Source organism: Hylaeus anthracinus, unplaced genomic scaffold, assembly GCF_026225885.1.
Source record: "Hylaeus anthracinus isolate JK02 unplaced genomic scaffold, UHH_iyHylAnth1.0_haploid 5, whole genome shotgun sequence".
NCBI classification, from domain to species: Eukaryota; Metazoa; Arthropoda; class Insecta; order Hymenoptera; family Colletidae; genus Hylaeus; species Hylaeus anthracinus.
The window spans coordinates 7,993,842-8,016,507 of NW_026535322.1; the positions used below are offsets into that span (position 1 = coordinate 7,993,842).

General features: G+C 34.1%; 2 protein-coding genes across 5 annotated transcripts; one reads left to right on the forward strand and one right to left on the reverse strand.

Annotated features, from left to right (window-relative positions):
• The first annotated feature begins 921 nt into the window (after positions 1-921).
• LOC128895874 (long-chain fatty acid transport protein 4-like) lies at positions 922-18,799 on the forward strand. Of its 3 annotated transcripts, XM_054158829.1 has the most exons (12): positions 1,101-1,248; positions 3,918-3,977; positions 4,542-4,780; positions 12,395-12,545; positions 13,039-13,276; positions 13,547-13,772; positions 15,634-15,832; positions 15,954-16,146; positions 16,273-16,419; positions 16,557-16,694; positions 16,786-16,943; positions 17,263-18,799. In XM_054158829.1, the coding sequence occupies exons 3-12, from the start codon at positions 4,590-4,592 to the stop codon at positions 17,566-17,568; spliced, it is 1,947 nt and encodes a 648-aa protein (XP_054014804.1). In that variant the 5' UTR covers positions 1,101-1,248; positions 3,918-3,977; positions 4,542-4,589; the 3' UTR covers positions 17,569-18,799. The 3 variants fall into 3 exon arrangements, with proteins under 3 accessions (XP_054014802.1, XP_054014803.1, XP_054014804.1); XM_054158827.1 differs by lacking the exons at positions 1,101-1,248; positions 3,918-3,977 and adding an exon at positions 922-1,080; XM_054158828.1 differs by lacking the exon at positions 3,918-3,977 and having other exon boundaries at positions 1,088-1,248.
• Positions 18,800-20,437: 1,638 nt separating this feature from the next.
• Positions 20,438-22,591, reverse strand: LOC128895416 (transmembrane protein 43 homolog). Of its 2 annotated transcripts, none has more exons than XM_054157972.1 (6): positions 22,431-22,591; positions 22,036-22,218; positions 21,509-21,741; positions 21,137-21,437; positions 20,869-21,074; positions 20,438-20,786 (listed from the first exon to the last, which is right to left on the reverse strand). In XM_054157972.1, the coding sequence occupies exons 1-6, from the start codon at positions 22,443-22,445 to the stop codon at positions 20,504-20,506; spliced, it is 1,221 nt and encodes a 406-aa protein (XP_054013947.1). In that variant the 5' UTR covers positions 22,446-22,591; the 3' UTR covers positions 20,438-20,503. The 2 variants fall into 2 exon arrangements, with proteins under 2 accessions (XP_054013947.1, XP_054013948.1); XM_054157973.1 differs by having other exon boundaries at positions 22,307-22,448.
• Between the last annotated feature and the right edge of the window lie 75 nt (positions 22,592-22,666).

Consider the following 22,666-nt stretch of genomic DNA (forward strand, 5'->3'; position numbering starts at 1 on the left):
GTAAAAGTGGAAGTAATCGCACGTTTAGTTGTTTGTAAAAATAGTGTTTTTACAAACAATTGCTCAATGGGCTTTTTTTTTTATTACACAGATTTTAAAATTTTCGATGAGTATTCCTCGCTCAATTTATAATTTTCATTGAATTTATTTTACTACATTAGACAGTAATTTCTTGTTATTCTATGTTTTGTAATTTTTATATTCAATAATAATTGCTTTTTTAAATTCCAACAGATCCTAACGCTGATATTATCATGTTGCAAAATCACAACTATTATATTTGTTCGTAACCAATGATTATTGTTTCAGACAAGTCCAGGTGTACATGTTCTGTACAAGCACCGATTCTTATCACCAATAAGTATACACGTGTTTCTACATTTTTCGTTGCGAGTCAATCTAAATCGAAAGAATCATTCCGAGTTGATTTTAATTTACAAACATTTTGCTGAAAATGGTCTTGTAACTAGGTCGAAAACATTACAGTTTGATAGTGAATAAATGTTCATTGGTTCGGAACGCGAGAATTTATTATTAGCTACAGAAATTAATTCTGTACCTTTATACATATTATAGGGATGGATTCATAGAGATTAGATTGATGATTTGGAAGGTTCATACTTTAATATAACAAAATAGCAAGTAAACATTTCTACTTGGAGTTATAAACGCTTGAATATAAATGTACAGAATTAATTGCTGCACTTAACATATCCACGTATGATAATTTCGGTCGTTAAATATTTACTTTATTGTATATTCCATTCAGTTTTCCTTTCGTTGCCATCGATTGAAACATAAATTGAATCGTAAAATTCGTAAAAACGCTCAGAAATTCTCGAAAAAAAAAAAAACGAAACGAAACGATGTTCGCGAGATTTCCGCAGTTGTTCGAGCATGCTCAGTAACTGGCTTGCGAAGCGTGCATGACCGAAGGAAAGCCATTGGGTAGAGATCCCGTTAAAATAAAACTTCGATTTTCTGCAGCCATGAACACCGCCGCACAGGAATAATTCTTGGTTGGTGGCGCAATAGCGAGGCGGCCAAGTCGCAGGAACGCGGCGCTTGCTGTTCAGTTAAGTTAGTAGCCTTGCCGAGCTGTTTGTCAGTGTTGTCAATATCATTGTCGAGCGTGGTACTGCGCTCGGTAAACGCGAGGTATTGATTACGGTAGCTCGTGCTCCGGGTTGCTCATTGTCAGGCACAAAGGCATCGATCGTGGCATTTCGTTTGTCCCTGAATTACAAGGTATTAATCCCCGTATCGTGTGTAATCCCGAAACAAAAGAACCGATCGGTCGTACCTCGTGCACCTTAGTACTCGTCAAAAATAAATTGTGAATTGTGATATACTTTTCGCTATAGCTTTCGTACACACGGGATATATCTCGTCTCGTACCGTTACATCCGAATTTCAAAGGATCAAATTGCATTTCCCTCGATCACGAAGCAAAAGTTCTCGCGGCACGTGGAACTTTTTAACGTAAAACAGAAATCGTGGTTATGTTGGTAAAAAATGGTGTTACTTGGTGCAACGTGTTCCTTTGAGAGGAATAGAACCGTGGAAGTTATGTGAAATGTTGTATGCATATTTAGTACTTACGTAAATGTATCTAACATTTCGCATATACTAGTGTATATGTATGTGTGAATCTGTACGTTTAAAATTTCGCATAATTTCCAGGACCTTTCTTCTCAGCAGCACTGTAGCTTTCGTAAACGAGACATGTTTCGTGGTGCATCCAGATTCGAAGGATCAATCATTTCCCTCGAGTACTACGCGAAAATCCTCTAGGCACGTATAGCTTTTAAAAATAAAACAATGATCGGGGGTTATGTTTATAATAAATGTGGTATCTTGAGTAACGTGTTCTTCTGAGAAGAAAAACCGTGGAAGTTATGTGAAATGTTAAATGTATGTATACGTATATTGGTATGTACATAATGTATATAACATATTACTACATAACATCACGTAATAATGCTCATTGAATTTACTAATACAGTACATAAATGTACATAACTTTTCATATACATTGGTATATACAATGGCCTACAAAAGTGTTCGTACATGATGGCGAAATTCGTTTAACTTAATTTTATTGATATCGCAACAGCATATAAACAAAATGTAGTTATGTGTAATTAGAGTTCTTGATCTTTAAAATGGGATAGGTATATATCGAATAAATATATTATTCTTTGAATAACTAAAATGTATTTATCATGCGGTAAAATTTATTAACATTTTCTAGGTTAACATTATGCGCAATTACATTTTTTTAAAATCGTTATTAGAACACAGAAAATTAAGTTGACGAAAGTTTATTCTCGTGTACGAAGATTTTTATGAGGCGCTGTGTACAAATATGTATGTTCAACATTCGCGTGATTTCCCAGGGTTTTTCCTCTTAGCTGCATGGTAACTTTCGAACACCAGGTATCGCATCTCGTGTAAAAGATCGATCATAGCGTTTCCCATAAATACTACATAAAAATCGTTATAGCGCGCGTAACATTGAAATACAGATCGCAGTTATCTCGCGTAAGGACCATTCCACGTCGAATCGATCACTTTCGCATACGAGGTCAGGGATTTTGTTGAAATTGAAATATGTCGCACAGTCCATGATTTTTTTTTCGTGTGGTCATTCTTTGTAAATTAGGACACGCGAGGGAATTATTTGTGCGGGTTAGAATTACTATATAAAAATGTTAGATTCAATTTTCTGATGAGGAGAGAACAAAAAGGTTATTTAATTTAATTATGTTTTTGTGAAAACAAAAACTTGTACTCATGAAAGTTTTAATCGCTGAAAAGGTTTCACATCGTGCTGTTGCACGACAGTTTATCTGAAAGCGCAGTCAGATTGGGTATCGGGAACAATTTGTCAATTAGATAATGATTCCAAAGGTAATGTCTTCCAAAGTTCCAAATAGCATAACTTAGACTTCTAGATAACAAAGAAAATAAAAATATCGAATAAAAAAGGCTTAATAATTGTACTTATCGAGGAAGGGTTACAAATTTTATTCCATATCACAAAGTTCTAGAAACGTGTCCATATACAAAGTTTCGTTAAAATCGGCATGTTATGGTCAAGTAGTGTCCCTTGTTAATCGTAAAATATTCAACATAGTTCGATCGTGCCGTGTGAAACTAAGAATAATTGAAACCTAATGTAATACCTGGTCTATAATTCTAAAAATAATTTCATTTTTAATAGATGAGCGATCGACCGTTGTGTTTCGTAGTAGATAGACAAATTTCCCTTCGAATAACAAATAACGAATAAAAGCACGACATTGAAACTTATTCACCACGTTTACTCAATTCAATAGTCACACGAGTAATTTAAACATTTAAGAAACAAATTAATCATTTTCAATAATTGTAACATAATCAAAAATCTTTATCGAGTTATTAACCCATTTGAGTGGCTGATGCGATTATAAACAACTAATTAATATGTTGATCGCCACGCCCCCCATATATGGCGTCAATGAAAATGAATTTGAATGAAATACTTGAATCTCGATAAAGTTACAAAAATAAATATCACAATAAATGCTTGATCATGTAGCTTTCAGTAGTCTGCAAACAAAATTTAATCACGGTAAAAATGTTGAAGAGTACTAGTCTGCCAGTGAACACGTTAAAAAGAATCAAATTTTATTCTGTAGTTTAAATTCTAATTTTTAATCATCGACGAATAAACGGTTGTGCATGTTTTATTCGACAATTGAAGTTTGCGTTTAGATACGAAACGCAACGAATCGATTGTAATACCTCGTGTAAGTTCGACCAGGTTCGATGTGCGAACGACTGATCGCAGTGCCATGCATATCCCCAACCTGGGAAGTATTGATCGTCGCGCCTCGTGCGGCTCCGAATTAAAGGAACTAATCGTGTTACAGTACGTAATTCCGTGACGCAAAGAGCAGTCGCCCTATTTACGGGGGTGGCTTCGAAATAAGGTGAAAATTTCCAGCATAAAGACTCGATCGTGTCTCGTGTAGTTCGGAAATAGTCGGTTTGATCTTGTTACCGCGTGTAGCTACGCAGTGGCGTCACTAGCGTGGTGCGACCACTCCATTCGAAGGGGTGGCACGAAGCGGACCGTCAATCCAATTTTTGTGCAGTGTTTTACCCGACTTCGATTAGTTTCGATAGAGATATAGATCTGTAAACAGTTATAGTCGCATAAACATTCCATCCTTATCAAAGAAAACAATGTAAACGTGAATAGATTTGGTCTGGTGCGTATGATATTGTACTTTCATGGTGGAATCCTAATTCAGCTAGTTGTTTATGCCACTAGTGCTGCCATTACGTTTAGTGATATACGATGATCGCGATTAACGAGTAACGCAGATATAAACAAAATTACTAAATACTCTGTGGAGTCTCGCACGAAAGAAGGTTTATGGGGGTGACGTTTACCCCTAGCGACGCCACTGTAACTACGAAGCACGGGGACTGTCCATGAGGTTTCGCCGTCGGTTTGACATATAAGGGATTGTTTGTGCTACCTTTCGCAGTTCCGTACTACGGATACCTTGATTCAGTGGAGTGGGTGACATTGAGCCATGGACATCAGACTCTTACTGTTAGCCCTGGGGGTCATCGGGGCGATGGTGGCCGCGGTCGCATCGAGGCTTGGATTCCCCGGGTTCAACAAGATCGCCCAGATTTTCCTGGCCCTGGTGTTGCTTCCGGTGCTTTGCAGATTCCATCGAAAGCTGTACATCATCTGTAAGATGCTGCCACGCGATCTCAGGTCAGTCTTGTACGATTTATATTGTCATCAAGCGCGACCTGACAGAGGCGTGGCTGAAGATGTTGAAACCTTTTTTATTCTTGAGATTACGCGTCGTGTGTTTAACCCCTTTCTGACCACGTTCTGACCCCTTTATCGTTTCCCCTCCAAGTTATATTTTTGATAAAATAAAAATTTGTGTAGGAACACATTTTTGTCCCAAAATTTCTCTCGTGGATGACTCGAGTTTTTGGTTTCTCGAATTTATATTGATTTTATAATGTCAGCAGTATACAGGGTGTCCCAAAAATGTTGTAACATCTTGAAAGAGGTGGTTCGGGAGGTGATTTGAAACAACTTTTTCCTTAGCGAAAATGTTGTCAGAGGTTTCGTTGAAGAGATATTAATGGAAAACACTGACCAATCAGAGCGCGAGGATGCCGATGGAGCGCTCGCGGTAGCGTATGAGCGCGGCCGCCTAGCGCGTAGCCCACGCTCAACCGAGCTCTGATTGGTCGGGGTTTTCGCTTAATATCTCCTTAACGAAACCTCGGACAACATTTTCGCTAAGGAAAAAGTTGTGTCAATTCACCTCTCGAACCACCCATTTCAAGGTGTTACAACATTTTTGGGACACCCTGTATTTTCCTTCCATGGTTTATTCTTTAACTTCTTGTGGTTTGAATTTTCTGGTTTCTGTATCTTTTTTGTTAGAGGGTGTAAACAGTTATACATCACTTTAAATTTAATTATCTTACCAAATTTGTATTTTTGTAATTCCACTGTAGTCGCAGAAAACAGACTGGTGTGCGTGGAAAAAATAATCATTGCGAGTAATTTCGGGTAGGAATGGGTTTTATATCGCATAGGCGGCGCCATCAGATTTGGAACTGGCCACACTTCCGGTTCCGTAGAATGTCGCAGAAAATGATAAAGGAAAAGGTTAACTGAAATAGAAATGTAACTTTTTCCCCTAAAGCATGGATATTTTTGATGATCTCGCGTTGTACCTTTTATAGGTAGAATGAACGAAGAAATCGATTTATGTAAAAAGTGATTGTATACCTTCATTTAGAAACGACCTAAAGTTAATCCTGTTTCTACAGGCTCGAATATTTTATTATATTTATTTTTGTGTATTTATATATGTTTTGTATATTTTTCGAATATTTTCAAGCCAATGCTGCACATGTTTATTGCAATATTATCATTATATTGCATGCATGTCTGGTTATATCAATCAGAATGAATGTGCGTCTTGGAAGGTCAATCGTGTGTTAGCGATCAACGCAATTGCGTGGTTGAACGTGATTACAATTGCTGCATGTATCATCAGATTTTTTGTAACTTTGACACTTGCCTTATCAGTAAAACAAACTATTTAACCTTAGTTAGTGTAAAAGATATTCTAACAAAAGAATTCGAAGATATCTTTAATATTTCCTATGTACTGGATTCTAATATATACGAAATGATTATCGATAAAAAAAAAAATTAGATTTGTTTCAGTCGTTACTTAACAGATTTTTCATTTTTTATAGACTATTCTTACATCTATTGTATAAACCTGCGAGTTTCGCAAGCAACAAAAACGTTTGACAATTAGCATGGAATAGTAACAGCTTCGTTCCCTACCCCATGAGCGGTTTTAGTTTGAAGGGCGTTGCAGTGGAAGGGTTAAAAACAGCCCCGCGGCCAACGGGTAGCTTTTCAGTAAGGAAAAACACGTTTGTCGGCTTGTATTCGGTAAGGGTATCGCTTAACAAACCACTCGAGCGTGCCTGAAGTAGTTCGCTATATTCGTTCCACCCACTATACCTTTTTTCGCGTAACGTTGTAGCCTCAGAAAAGATTTCAGGCAAGAAAAGAGTCAAGGTCATTTTTTTTCTTTTTCAACGAATGCGCCACTCGCCGAATAGATTGTCCTCATATTTGGAACTCCGGGGATGACGTCATTCAGGCTTGAAAACGATTTCGTTAATACGTTGAGTACCACGTCAGTCATCGGTGACTGACACTGAACTTTTCGTTCAGGCCGCGACAGTCGCCGGTGACTGACAGTGTAAAATACGATATAAAGCTAAAAAATTTACATTGTTTTGAGTAATTACTGAAAATTTATTGAAAATTTACCTAATTTTTATTTATTACAGGATTGCACACGATAAAACATTTACTTGAATTTGAATTGAGTTTCCACCTTGACAGGAGTCATAAATTCTGTAGTCATTTAAATATTATGTTTATTCTTCACTGTGACTTATTGACATTTTTCTTTTATAAGTTATATATAAAATCTTTGCAAACGTACCTAAAAAAAAAATTGAACCTACATAAAGATTGATCATCAATCAATTCCAATTTCAATATTTTTTGATAAAATTACATATTGTGTGCATTTTGTAGTTTCTTGCACATTCAAATTTCCTATAAATGCATAAAAATGTTAAGTCTAGTTATATAGCATGAACACTAATACAAAATTAATTTTCGTTTTCAATTTTGTAACTCCTAAGTTCATGGTTTAGACTTTTGGATCAGCCTTTACAGTCGTTTCATAATGTCGAGTCGTTCTTATTTTGTATTTACTGAACGTCCAATATCTGATGAACGGATGTATTGTCTTTCGACACGATCTGCATGTAAATTCGTTGTCAGATCTCCTTCATCCTTCACAACATCCATCTTTTCCTTGTTGTTACATCCTGTTTTATTTTGTTTCACATTTTGTTCCGTGCAATCACTTTGAAGTTAAGTTTAGCCTTCGGGGTGAACTTTGCATTTTCTGATAAAACTGTTATAGTGAGGATGTTTACGCAAATTCTTATCTCTGAACGGTATAATATTCCATTTATTATAAACACAATCATTGGCTAATTTTAATAATAAGCATGATTAGTTGCGATCAGCAATCACAACTATCTTTTAAAACAAACAATGGATACTTATTGCCTTAAATAATTGGCTGCTTTTAAAACAACGCGATTATACATATATTCTTGGTAACACACATGTGTCGATAATATATTTCAGTTTTAATTAGGACTTGTCCTACTTGTTTACCTCGCCCTTTACACAGGGTGTCCCAGCCTTAGTGATACAGCGCTCTAACTCCAAAACTATCGGCCGAATGCAAAATTTCAAATATGGAAAAGCTAATATGTTATAGCTTGAAAACTAATAAAAATCGGGTAAATACATTAAAGCTTAATGAATTCGTCTTGACAAGTACTATCGCATGGTAGAAAAAAAAATATATATATAGTTCCATTTGAAAAACGAAACTTGACCATCATATCTCGTTAAATAACAAAGTTAACAAAAATTCCTTCTCGCTGAAACACGAGCCCCACTTTACCATGCAATTTCCATATTTGAAATTTTGCATTCGGCCGATAGTTTTGAAGTTAGGGCGCTGTATCACTAAGCCTGGGACACCCTGTACACAGCATTTTTTTTTTCTCTCTTGTGTTCCATACGCGCTTCTATCTCCGACGACTCAGACACCCGTGTAAACCGAACGTACAATTTCTCGGATTATGGTCGGTCACTGACCCACGCAAGGCTACACATGTTTGCCAAAACGAACCGTTAGCCAAAGAAGTAGTCGATCTAGATACGAATGCTTGTACAAGTATGAAGTTATGTACGCGAACCTACTACACGCAACTGGACGTTCTAGGACATTATCGGATACGAATTACATGAAATAATAGAGACGATTGCGTCGCGATACTTTCCAACGTACTATGTTAGCTATGGAAACCACGTTGGGAAGCCAAGTGCTAATTGTTTCTCGGGATATTTTTTGTACAAAGAGGAACTATAGATTTACGAATAATAGGCGATTAACAATTTAATATGAGGTTTGTGGGAGGAAAGAAAACACGTCATTAATAACCGTGACACAGAGATTGTATAATACGTCGAAAATATCACGTTTTCATTCAGAAACGTAATAAGCGACTGGATAATATTCGGTATATGACATTTTTCGATACATAAGATTGAGAGTAATGCTGTTCGCATTATATAAGAATTCTTATCTTTTGATCTGTACATTATATAAACTAGAATTTTTATTTTAAACAACTGTTATTTGGAACTCGTAACGTGAGAATTTTTTAAATGGAAGCTGCTCAGATGGAACCCGTTAACGAGTTCTATTTACATTATTTAAATGAAATTTGTTAAACAGTTTCATTTAAACTGTTTAAACAGAATAATTTTCTATGGAACTTTTTAACAGGTTTATGCGCAGAATTTAAATAAAACTTTTAAAACGGAATTCATTTAAACCTGTTTAAACTGTATAAAAGAATTTTTGCTTTTGCAGGTAAAGATTTCTCTTTTAAATTTATAGCCATGGTTATTGAGATTTTAACCCCTCTCACCATTTCTGCAAATAGAACGGTTATTTCCATAATCGTATTATATGCTACGACAAAGAAATTCTGCTGCGTATGGTATGTTGACCTTCTGATGACCTTCTGAGGAGCTATTCTTATAAAATCATAATTTAATCCATAAAAGGAGACGATTATGTTACAATATTTATTAGAAATATATTAATTAATGATTTTTTTAAAGACCATTTTGAGATTCTTCGAGAACTAGAGTACAAAATCCACGTCGATACGGTGATTGTTGCATTGAATTCACGAAAAGCATACAATACAAAAGTATCACAAGCCATTGGAAAGACCCAGCTACTGTTGAAAGATATTCGTAACCACTTTGTGTGTATTATTTTACCGCTATATCTTTGGATCACGTGACATAGTATTATCGTGTTTACAATTTTGACTCCCATTCAAGAGTTGCTTATTGTTCCATAGTATAACATGCCTGTAATTGTGTTTGCGTAAAAGTATGTAATGTTTTGAATCTCGAATAACAAATGAAATTTGTCATTTATGGCAAATAAAAATAGTCGTAGATCAGTGAGAATGTGTACACAACGCAAAAATATATGAAACATCAACAGTAATATACATGTTACAACTTGCAATGTTTAGAAGATAAGACGCACTTTCACTTAAATTTCAATTTGTTTCCCGCATCCGTGAAAATATAATAAGATAAAATTTCGATTGCATATTTCAGATTGTTATTTCTATTGGTGATATAATGCAACAAAAGGTATTATTATTATATTTTAAAATATTAATTTTGTTTAATTTCATTATAATCGCCTATTAGTATTAGTAAATAAAATATTTACTAATTAAAAGCAATTCAGTCGGAGATCTTTCATAATCTGGAATACTGTTATTATATATTTATTACTCATAAAAGTTGAAATATCGATTTGATCAAATAATTCTTTTTTTTTTTTAATATATTAATCAATCAGGAACATTTAAATTTCATGCATTTAATACATAGTTCTCCCGTTTAATAAGTTTTCCTTCCAAAGTTCACTTTGATATCACGAGTGCTGGATTTGTTATTAATAGGCCGTTATTTAGTTTACTTATCTTCGACAAACAAGTATGTTTGTTTTTCAAAAAAAGATAGACTTTTTTTTTCTCGCATTCCAAGTCTCATTCTACGTCTCGCCAATATACACCGCGTGTCACTAACTCTGTAGCAAGACGTTTTCATGACATCGCAATTACTATGGAGAATTTCATTAAAGTTCACAATATTATGGAAAATTTACAATGTGTAGCACACTAATTCATTTATTTTCTATTCCATTGAAATAAACAAGTGTATGGAAGAAACGAAAAACAATGATCAAGAAGAAAACAAAGATTCCAGAACAAAACGATGGTTTAATATTAGACGTGTATTATCTCCAATATGGATGTTGAAATTGTCGATTCATTTACATATTTATATAAGGTTTTCCATCTCTTGGACAACTTGAATGTTATTTTCGCGATTACGTATTCATTGGAAAATATAGGAGGGTAAAGTTTTTTCTTTTTTTTTTTTGTTAAAGAAAGGAAACGACTCGTCTACAGTTAAACGCATATTACGTTCATTATGCATGCAACTTCTGATAAATTTACATATTTTCTAAAACGTTTTACGAATTCGAGCAACCTTCACCTGGATATGGTATCTGTAATTACACATATTAAATGATACACGAAAATAGAGCGAGATTTTCTTTTTTAATTAAAGAATTAGAAGTGGAATCGTTTCAAATGAAAATACCACATTTGCTGGAAAATTTGGAAAATCCAACAACGCACGATGGAGATATTGGAATGCAGCATGATAATAGTATGCAAAGCTCACCAATCGCTGAAAACCTTAATGAAAACTCACGAGCAATTGAAAGAGATACAATAAGTCTCAATAAGACTCAAAAAGATTCTCTGCATTAAAACAAACAGTTCGGGACGTAAGCAATGGTTATTCATTTCTTCGTAATGCGAGTAAAGGAGGAACTCGTCTGGTATCAAATTCGGGTCAAAAGTTGATTCATAGCAATTTAGGAAACAAAAGCCATTTGACTACAAGACGTATAATCGTCAAATTGTATTTGTAAAGTTCACATTACCGATTGCGAGACTATTTTTCATTGGAAACGAATTTCAAGATAAGGCACGCATGAAAGGTTACAGAGAGGTATCTGTGTATGTCGTTCTCGTGATATAGGTTACGAGCTGCGTCTGATAATAGACAAACCGTTTTCCCTTGCTCTTTTGCACTAGTTTATTCCTCGCACTCTAGGCGGTACAGGTGAATGGCGCTTCGTTATACGTTGCTGCGATCGAAGACAACAGTTTATTTTGATTTTTGTTCAATTTCTATTCCAACTTATACTTTTTCTTTCGGGCTATTAGTATTAGTATCCTTATTTAAAATACGTAAAATTATTTTTTAAACTCGTCAAATGTACTGAGGATGAGTCAAACAAATAATAATGAAAGGAATCCAAAAGGCATACAACTTTTTCTAACATAATTCTAATTAGCCAACATCAAATTCGCAATTGTCGATAGATTATACACATCTTTTCGAAGCTTTACATTACTTTAAGTAGCATCTACTTGAAAAGGATTCCACGTTTAACCCGTTGATCGCCACGTCACCCATATATGTATAGGTGACAGTGCTTTCCACTGAAGAGCTCAAAAAATTGATTCCAAAAGTTGAGTGTCAAAGAAAATGAATTTGAATGAAATTCTTGAATTTCGATAACGACACAAAAATAAATACCGCAATAAATGTTTGATTATGTAGTTTCCAGTAGTGTATAAACAAAATTTAAACACAGTAGAAAATTTCAAGAGTATTAGTCTGGCAATCAACGTGTTAAAGTTTATATAAACATTAACTTTTTCGACGAGTGTCAAAACTAGCCATTATCGAACATTGTCCTGTCATTAGTGGATGATGAATCATATTAGCGCCTGTCTTATCGCACTCGATTGTGAGTTGTGAGCTACCGGACGCAGATAATCCAAGACACATTGGTTGTCGCTCTATATCGCTCACTCTCTGTGTATTTCGTTTACATAAATTTTCAGCTCGTCATGGAAAAAGAAACGTCGGTTCCTGAAACGAAAACGCTTAAATGAAAATTTATCTATCTGTATGAGCCTTACATTAACTTTACAAGTATCTGCCATAGTTTACTGAATCTTAATATTTCTTTTTTAATTGTATTTCTAGATTGATATACCGTGCCATTAAGTCTGAACTCGAAATGAAGGTTCTATCTAGGAAAAACATGAGCGTGACGAAGGCATTTTTGAAGAGAGTGGAACGTTATCCTAACAAGACTTGCTTCATCGTCCAGGATCAAGTTTGGTCGAACTATGATGTACGTTCAAACACACATCGCAGTTGTGATTTTCCAAAAATAGCTGCGCGATTCATTGAACTACTCCTTCCTCCAAATTTAATTAATTCAGTTCCTTTGTTTTATCTTAAATATATAAATCCGAATTATTGTTTGGATCCCTTTCCTTCAGTTGTCATTTCAGGATTTTATTATTCAATTTCACTGAAGAAGACCAATATAATATAGTCGGTAGCCAGCCAGGTAGTCTTCCTAAAATTATAAAATATTAATGTTAGTCTACTCATGTATTTCCAAATTGACCGAGGAGGATCCAAACAAGAACCTAATTCTCCATAAGTAAAAATCAAGCTTTAAATTGATTCTTCTCATCCTTATCCTTCATTTTCGATTCCTTAACTTTCCAATTTAGTACATAAATTTTAGAGAAACGTTCATTTATTCATCGAGGAGGCCTGAAATAATAAAGTCGAAACGATTACTTCTTGTAAGAAGCAATATTTAAAATTCACAGGTGAACAAATACGCCAACCAAATAGCGTCCGTCTTTCAAAAGGCTGGATATGTTAAAGGGGATGCTGTGGCTTTGATGATGCCGAGCAGGGCAGAGTATGCCGCGATATGGCTAGGCCTGGCAAAACTCGGTGTCGTTACGGCTCTAATCAACACGAATTTACGACTTCAGTCTTTGATCCATTGTCTTCGCATCGCCGAAGTGAAGAGTATCATTTACGTCGAGGAATACACGTCTGGTGAGTGCGACGCGATTAAAATATTTACCCCCACGACTAACCGGGATAAAAATAAATGATGTTTACTCCAAAAGAGGTATTATCAGTGTTGTTTGTGTAAAAGCGATAAAATATCTCAATTGCTTAATTTTGTATTTATTTACGTTTTGAAATACAAATACAAATCACTGCATTAGAGAATTAGGACTTTCTTCCCCTTTTGTTCGTACGTCTAATGCTGGATGGCATTGAGGAGCTGAAAATTATGCAAAATGTCACATCTGTTTCTAGCCATCGATGACATTAAGGACTCGATTCACGGTATCGCCAGATACAAATTGTACAACAAACCAGGGGCGAGCGAGGATGGTGTACATAATCTGAATGAACTTCTATCCGAAGCCAGCACCAAGGAACCGGTGGTGAAAGAAGAAATTGGCTACAGAGACAAGCTGATATACATTTACACAAGCGGCACAACTGGTTTGCCAAAAGTGGTGATCGTTCCCCATTCCAGGTAAACGAATTTATATTTTGTTTTTTAATTTTCTAGATGGAAGGATAAAACAGTATTTTATTTGCTGTTTTCTGATCGAAGCAATGATTATTCGAGTTGTTCATTATGAAAGTAGGATATGTTTAGTAATATTTACTGAATTTGTAATACTTTATTTACTAAACTCACTCTATATAATACAATTTCAATATATTTTAATATATAATATTATTTTAATATATTTTCATATGCTTGTACTATATACATGTACATATATTTTATTGTTACTTATTTATTTATTAATACGTAATCAATTTCATGAATTATTTAACTTTTTAAAATATTTATAAAGGTATTTATTAACTTGCCAGACTATGATTAGTCCAATAATTGGCTTCTTTCATATTCGTTACTTTTAATTACTGTTGATTGCTGTTTAAGTGTTGAATAATTGTACTTCTGAAATAATGATTATCCATTGTACACGTGTACCTGTTAGCGAATTGACTCTTTACAATCAACTTTAACTATGCAAAGTCGTCAAGGTCCGAGAATTGTTGTACGCTATAACCAAGAATTTAGTATAATCGTTAACACAAGTTGATTTATTATGTAAAAACATCGACCAACGAATGTGGGTCAACAGCGGACGTTAGATTACTAAAACAATATATTCAGTAGAATGTTATACCTAGATTATACCCAGATCGATCATTTTCGCACACCTACGTTTGTGCAATTGATCAGTCACTACAACCAGATGTACAAATATAATTTCCACCTTTTATTGTAAAGAAACACTTCCAGTATTCTAACAGAATTTCTAAAAGAATCTTTAAAATTTTGTATACAGCTACTTTTGAAAAATCCTTTATTAAAGAGACAGTGCAACCATATAAATAAATTTGATAAATTATTATACATTATTATAACTATTATTAAAATTATTATTACAGTTTTCATCATTTTCGCAGTGTTTTTAAAAATTAGATACCTAAGTAGTAACTTAAGGATTAAGAATTTTGTATAATCGTCGAACTCGAATGAAATTGACCTTTGAATATCCTCTATACCAATACTCACAAAGAAACTATTGCTACCACATTACGTCGCCCTGGAAGCCATACAACTTTTGCAAGCAACGCTTCTTCTTATTATTTAAAATATCAAAGGTGACCTGTTTCTAAAACATCCTGTGCAACAACCACGATGAAATCATTATTATATTTTCCATCACATGTATTTACAAATTTTGAATTTGTATATGCCAAACGATCATATACAATTATAAAGTAAAAAATTTTGAGTGGATAATAATTATTCGATACCTACAGATCATTCACTGTTCATCTTTTATTCGTTAAATAAAAATAAAAATTTGAATTTTATAATAAATAAACAAAAGTATATTTAAATAAAATTTTTACTATTTATGTGTTAGAGGTTTTTAAACTTTTATTTATTCTTAGACTTTGCTGTTTCGTAGACAGAATGAATTATCTCCCTGCTGAACGTATAAATGATCTATAATCCTCTCAGGAAAGCCTTACGACTTGCCGAGAATGGGATTACATGTAAATGTAGTGGCTTTATGTGAAGCTGCTTCCTGTCTGGCTGCATAACAACTGTTTTGCTGGTACAGTGATGTAATTTCACGTCTTTGGCAACTTTTCGATTTATTTTAAATTTCTCTCTACAATTAAACTGACTCAAGACTTGAGTGAAAGGTAGCGAAACTGCTAAACAAGTTTGGAAAATGAAAATGACAAGAATCTCGTAACGTTACCGCCAACGTTAGAGAATAATTCAAGCTATATCTTTACTAAAAATTTAATTATTAAAGTGGTAAATGATTAATAATAACTAAATTCTTTGTTTATAGGTTCTTACTGACCGTATTGCCGTATAATTTGATGGGGTTGAATTCGAAGGATATCCTGTATAATCCAAATCCATTGTATCACACAGCTGGCGGTATGTTGGGAATAGGTTTCGCGCTTCTGAAAGGTATACCAACCGTCTTGAGAAGCAAGTTTTCAGTGACATCTTATTGGACTGACTGCATCAAACATAAATGTACCGTAGGTGGCTTTACAATGTTTATACACTATAGCTTTTTAATGTTTATACACAATGAAATTAGTTCCTAAATTGATTTCGTTCGTAGAAATTTTCTTATCCATGTATTATTTTGTTGATCAGGCAGCACAATACGTTGGTGAGATGTGCCGTTACCTGCTAAATGCACCACCTCGACCGACGGACAGCGCACACTGTTTAAGAATTATGTTTGGAAATGGCATGAGGCCACAAATTTGGAGCGACTTCGTTAAACGCTTCAAAGTTGGTCGGATTACGGAGTTCTACGGGTCGAGCGAAGGAAACGCTAATATTCGTAAGATTCAATATTTTAATTAAACAAATGGGAAAAATGGTCACTTTCATTTAGAAATGACAAAGCCTTCTATTCAGTACTCATTGAAATGTAATTTTAATGTAACTGTGTATATTTATACTGCAGTGAATGTGGATGGTCAAACTGGTGCTGTTGGTTTCTTACCACTGATCATACCCAGGTCGCTTCATCCTGTGACAATTATTCGAATAAATAGTGAGACATACGAACCAGTTAGAAACGCAAAAGGGTTTTGCATAAGAGCTGATATAAGTAAGAACATAATATAGGAATATTAATATCTTAGCAATAAACAGTATAAAATTATATTTAGTGTCGTCGTTAAGATGCCAAACAAAGTGAAAAAAATGTTTACTAATCAAAATAAATATATTTTTCTCTTGACCTAGATGAACCGGGAATGTGCATAGGATTGATAAAAGAAGGAAACGCGTCGAGAGAATTCACTGGATATTTAGACAAAGAAGCGTCGAAAAAGAAAATAATAGAAAATGTATTTGTTAAAGGCGATAAAGCCTTCCTAACAAGTAAGTTACATTTATCAGAAACAATTAAAGTTGAAATAAGTATTGTGGATGACTATACATTTTAAAATAATTTCTATGTTGTCTTTTTAAGGTGACATTTTGATACAAGATGAGTACGGTTACGTTTACTTTAAAGACAGAGTAGGAGACTCATTTAGGTGGAAAGGTGAAAATGTTGCTACTGCCGAAGTGGAGGGTGTTCTAAGTAATATTGCAGGATATCGAGATGCTACTGTCTATGGTGTTGAGGTTTGTACTTTTAGAAATTTATTTTGTAATTTTATTACACATATTTTTGTTCATTTTAATTCCATACGTTTCTTACAATTAATTACTCGTGTAAAACAAACTATTTCCCTCAGTTATGTATTGACATGAAAACAAAATGATAAAACTGTATGATTAATAATATTTTTATAATTTACAATACTTTTTAATTTTGTACTCCAAAAGACTAAATCATGAATTTTGTGAACCAATAACCAAATCTGGTTGGACTATTTCTATCGGAGACTCAGAAGGCCTATCTAAAGTTTTATTTACGCAATAATTGTTAATGTCCTTTAAGGTGCCTGGAATGGAAGGAAGAGCAGGCATGGCAGCAATTGTCGATCCAGAAAATTTGTTAGATCTTAAAGCACTTGGGGAAGGCTTGGAAAAAGCTCTCCCAGCTTATGCAAGACCAATTTTCTTAAGAATTGTGAAAGAAATTGAAATGACAGGAACATACAAATTAAAGAAATTAGACCTTCAAAGAGAAGGGTTTGATCCAAACAAAATAAAAGATGAAATGTATTTCCTTGCTGGAAACAAATACATCGAAATTACACCAGAACTCTATCAAGAGATCATATCTGGGTCAAGGAAATTCTAGTCACTGTATTAATGCTTTACGAATAATGACTAAGCGTTGAAAATATTTTTAAAAAATTAGACGTATAATTCTTTTTATAACATGAACATGACTTTGTGCACGCGCCTTGTAGATACAACGCATAGGGTTTTATAATCCAACATATACCATAGAAATTAGGTGAATGTTATTTTTATGGAAGCTCAAGGAAAGCTTGTGTAGTATGGGACTTCTGTCACAAAAAGACAATTCGGTTTTGCCAATAGTCACATTAAAGCGAACGAATATGGTGACATGTTCCTGTATATTTTATAAATACTGTGTACATTTTTAAATGAATGAATGAAGTGTAGTATAAGAAAGATTGGCATTGTAGATAGAAAAGTAGTTCAAATAAAATCTTACTTAATATGTAACATTGATTTTCTATGGGAGAAACCTTATTTATTGGAAATCAAGAGGATACGAATCTTCTTATATTTGTATATGATAACGGAGAAATAAAATTCGCGAAATTTTGTTCTATGTGTGATTATTAAAGTAAATAAATTAATAGTGTTACATTTCAGGAATTTAATTAAATGTAAATATCTATATTATATTTAATTAATTTATTTCAATTTACATTTGTTTCATTCATTTTTACAATTGCATTATATATAGAATCAATTATGCAAAATTATGAACGGAATTTAAGCAATTCAAATAATCACAGTCTGGAAATATATGTTCAATGAAATTTAACATAATAAATTATTAATTATTTTAATATTAGTAAAATAAAAATATTTTCCGCTATTATTCGTAAGTCAAGTAATACACAATTGTATATATTATAAATCTATCATGAATACCAAATAATATTCAAAGAACTAAATTTCCCTTTTGCATCTAAAACAATTGATAGATTATAGTAGTTGACAGATTTGTGTACTTAACCTTTTATGTCACTAATGCAGTACATATTTGTAGATTGCTTACCCTCAATTTCAATAATGATGTAAATAGTCACTTAGCAAGTAAAAAATTCCAAATAAAAAATAATTTTAAGATGTAGTAAACAGGAGGTATTAATGAATGCGATCTCCTATCCAGATTTGACTTTTATAATCTCATATATAGATCTACTTGTCCAAATATCATTTTGCGAAGATAAATGAAAGATGAAACCAAAATTAGAATTTATCAAATACGATTTATTCTGTAAAGATTACATAAATTAAGAAATATAGGGAAAACAAATTTTATAAAATTTCTAATTTCATTATTTATTACTTAACATTACCTTCAACTAATAATGTAAATTATTACGTCTTTTTAATTAACAACATACTGTGACGTATCTCGCGTGGGCGGCCGGGAACAATTCCCACGGACGAATTTATTTAGAAGAATTGGGTGCCAGTGCTAAGTGCACGCGTCCGTTACTTTCGTTTTCCGAAGGGGCCCTCTCCTTCGAAACGCGGCGCGTCCTTAAACCGCGCAAGGTCACGCAAGAGATCTGCGAAACGGACGGAGGGAAGTCTAACGGAGTTCCCTCCGGTAGTGATCCTGTCGCGGACGAAAAGGGGTGCTCCGGAGCACGCTCGCGGACACACACACACGATCCGCACTCTCGCACCCACGCACGCCACAAACGGAAACCCAACCAGTGGGCCCTACCTGTCGGCCTTGAGATCCCAATATCCTTCCAAAGGCGGAGGAGACGTCCTCAGCAGGGTACGGCGGGGAGGCTCCCCAACACACTCGCGCGAAATTACAAAAAAGACTTGTGGTTTCGCGGACCAACAGGGGCGGCTCGCTCGCGTATTCCGATCCGTCTTCGCTCACGGTTAACCGTTAATTACCTTTCCCCGAAAATCGATCACGCATCGATCGGCGCGCTCTTCTCGCCGTCGGCTCGCGGCTCTCCCCACCCAGAGCTGTATCCTTCCCGAGGGTGATCAGTTCTCTCGGTGGTGGCCACACCGCGGTCCTAGGGTGGAGGACACCGCGACCGGCGACTTGCCGCGCTCACGCGAAAACGCGGCCCTATCGCGGAGGGGTGAGGGGGCGCGAAAAGGGGGGGTTTCTAGTGCCCGCGGTTCTCTCACCCCTCCACTCTCGCGGACCACCTCCGGCCTGGGGTGTCCGGCGAGGAGGGAGCGAGGCCCTTCCGGGGGTCATGATTTTTAATATATAAACGATTACACTTTCTATATTACACAAGTTAATTTTGCTTTGTGAATTGTAATATTATTGTATTATCTATGAAATTTCAAATATTTCTTGTAATTAGAAAATTATTCACAATCGGAAGTATTTAATAATAAGTAGGAAAGAAATTGTATCCAGTTAAAGTATTTTAAAAATATGCATAATTGATGTACGATATTTATATCAATTATTTCAGTTTATATTTCAAATTAAAGTATACAGTACTGTACTTTAAATATCGTCGTAAAATATAAAACTGTATAATAAATAAGTGAAAAATAAATAAAGAACTTTCTTTATATACGTTTGTATTATTCAAATGGGGTACAGGTTAATGTGTAATAATGAGGTTAATAACTATTAAAATGTTGTGAAATTTGTAAAATAAATACTACTATTAAAAGTAATCATAGTTTGATATAGATAGTAGATAAATAATTAAATAAATAATTTGGCTTTGTGTACTCTAATTATGTCTATAGAAGTATTATTGTTTATTTACAAACCTGAACACGGCATTACTCCAATGTTCATATCATAATTCGTATACGTCACGCGGTTTTGTTTATTCGGATTTAAAGTTTTAATATGCGATTTTGATATAAAGTTCGATCATTTTTACGATTAACATAATAATGTATAATTTTAAAGGATTTGTACTTTTTGTAAGGTTGATTAAAATTAATACATAAAGTATGATGGAAAACTTTTTACAAATTATTATATGTACATAAATAAACTGTAGTTTCTTAATGTAAATTCATAGTCTTCTATACGTATCACGTTGTTGTGATTGAGATGCTGATGTTAATGTTGAATAGATGAATGGTAAAATTGATGCCAATGCTAGACAAAGGCCTATTACCGGTCGATACCATACCCAAGCAAAACCAATCACTAACAGACTAATAGACATAGATACTGACATTGTTAAAGATTCAATTGCAATAATTCCGCATAAGAATGTCGAGTTCAAAATTACTGTTCTTAGTATATTTGCTAAACATGTCGCCGCTAAAAATAATACTAACCAACCAAGACCTCTGAAATGATCATTGTTTTATTAACAAAATTTAAGATAGTTCAAAGATATTGAAAAGAACTTTTTCATAAGAGAAACATTACCTGATACTCCATGTGCGCCAGTAGTTGTGCACATGTTCTAAATGAAACATTTGATCTACTGACACTTTGTGCTTTCTTTGAAGTAAAATCTCTTCACCATGAGATGTAATATATGGTACAATAGTTCCTTTTAGTAACATCCCAACAATAGAGTAAACATCTCCCCCTTTTCCTGCATAGGAAAACTGTATACGTATGTCTCCTACCTATTAACAAATATATTAATCCTCTAATGTTTATTAAACATTCAGTAATATAAAAACTATACCTGGGAGTTCCATAAATCAGAACTATGATAGTATAAACCAGAATGCATTTTAATATCTTTACGTTCTGGTCTTTCATCACTGGTAACTTCAATAAAGTCGTTAAATTTTTTTTTCAATTCAGTCCCAAGAGTAAACACTCCAATTTGAGCTTCATCTGCAATTTGTATTTGACTTTTAATAGGCATTTCTTTTGGATTCTCATGACCAGTTCTAATATAAAATTGATCAGAATCAACAAGTTTGTCCTTCCATTCTGTTGTATAATAATAATGTTTTTCTTCCTCTGTTACACCACCAAAGCTGATAATAAAAAATAGCTGTAATTAATACAAGGAAATGATAAACTATTTTTACTTAGTTTTGTAAATTACCTTCGCTCTTCTTCTATCTCAACCCACTGATACATTTGAACTCTTCGTTTCAGTTTAATACTAGATACAATGACTCCATAATCTGGTTCTGTTAAAGGTTCTGATATCTTCAATGGACCTGATAAATATATTAAGCGTCCTTCATATTCAGGCAATAGCTTCATTGAATTTGAAAGCACTGCTACATTATGTAAAGCTTCATCTAACGAATGTGCCACCTTCACTGCTCTTCCCTGGGATATTTTAAGCATACTTTGATAATACGAGTCTTTTTATTTAATAAGAGATATAATAGCTATTCCAAAATCAACTTTTAATTGACTGTACACAAAAGCTAAAAGTGGAAACAAAGTTTGCTATATACAATAACTGCATTACTAATCAAACTATTTCACGAGGTGACTCAACCAGTTGTTGACTCCATCGACAATCTGTTTTTCTAATATTTTCTTTCTCTACTTTTAAGATTTATTAACAGCCAATTGGAGGTTGATTTCACAATATCATTTACAGAAATATGTGCAAACCTCGTTCCAAAATAAAAGGCACATGCCAGTTGCGAACATAATGAGCCCGATGATAGCAGTGAGCCATGATTCTCTAAATTGCTCTGAGACTGTCATTGGAATATTCATAGGGGCAGGTTGCCTTCCATTAGCTAGATTTTGATGAAGTGGCTCAGCATTTACCCTTTGAGGTTGACCATTTTGCTAAAAGAATTACATTTTTCCCACTTAAATAATAATTTAATGTTTCTCGCGATTGGTTATATATGAAAGTATACTTATCGATACATACGAAGTACACAATGCATATTTGATTAAGTATTATATAATATACACTATATTAGTTTAAATGAAAGTTTCAAATATATTTAATGATAAGTAACTATTTACGCGGTACATGTGATTTTCATGCTTACATTTGCACGATACATTTTAATTGATCACATTATACAACGTGACACCGCTCAACTCGTCCACGGAAACTGATGTCGTTTAAAATAACATTTTACATATAATTTTAGATCAGTCTTAGTTCAATATGCGTACATTTCGATCGCATTTTATTCGCGAACGGTTACGTTCAAAATTAAACTACGAGGATTGCTCAATCAATTTCACGCATTGCTTCTATATACAGTGACGTACAAAAATG

What these genes read in the sequence shown, in the direction of transcription:
- LOC128895416 (XM_054157972.1), bottom strand. An exon ending in GCCTTTTATTTTGGAACGAG is followed by an intron (nt 21,742 to 22,035) that starts GTTTGCACATAT and finishes AAAATATCCCAG; the next exon opens with GGAAGAGCAGTGAAGGTGGC. An exon ending in TGGCGCACATGGAGTATCAG is followed by an intron (nt 20,787 to 20,868) that starts GTAATGTTTCTC and finishes TGATCATTTCAG; the next exon opens with AGGTCTTGGTTGGTTAGTAT.
- LOC128895874 (XM_054158827.1), top strand. Translation starts at nt 4,590, where the DNA reads ATGGACATCAGACTCTTACTGTTAGCCCTGGGGGTCATCGGGGCGATG. An exon ending in GTGATCGTTCCCCATTCCAG is followed by an intron (nt 13,773 to 15,633) that starts GTAAACGAATTT and finishes CTTTGTTTATAG; the next exon opens with GTTCTTACTGACCGTATTGC. An exon ending in GCATCAAACATAAATGTACC is followed by an intron (nt 15,833 to 15,953) that starts GTAGGTGGCTTT and finishes TTTGTTGATCAG; the next exon opens with GCAGCACAATACGTTGGTGA.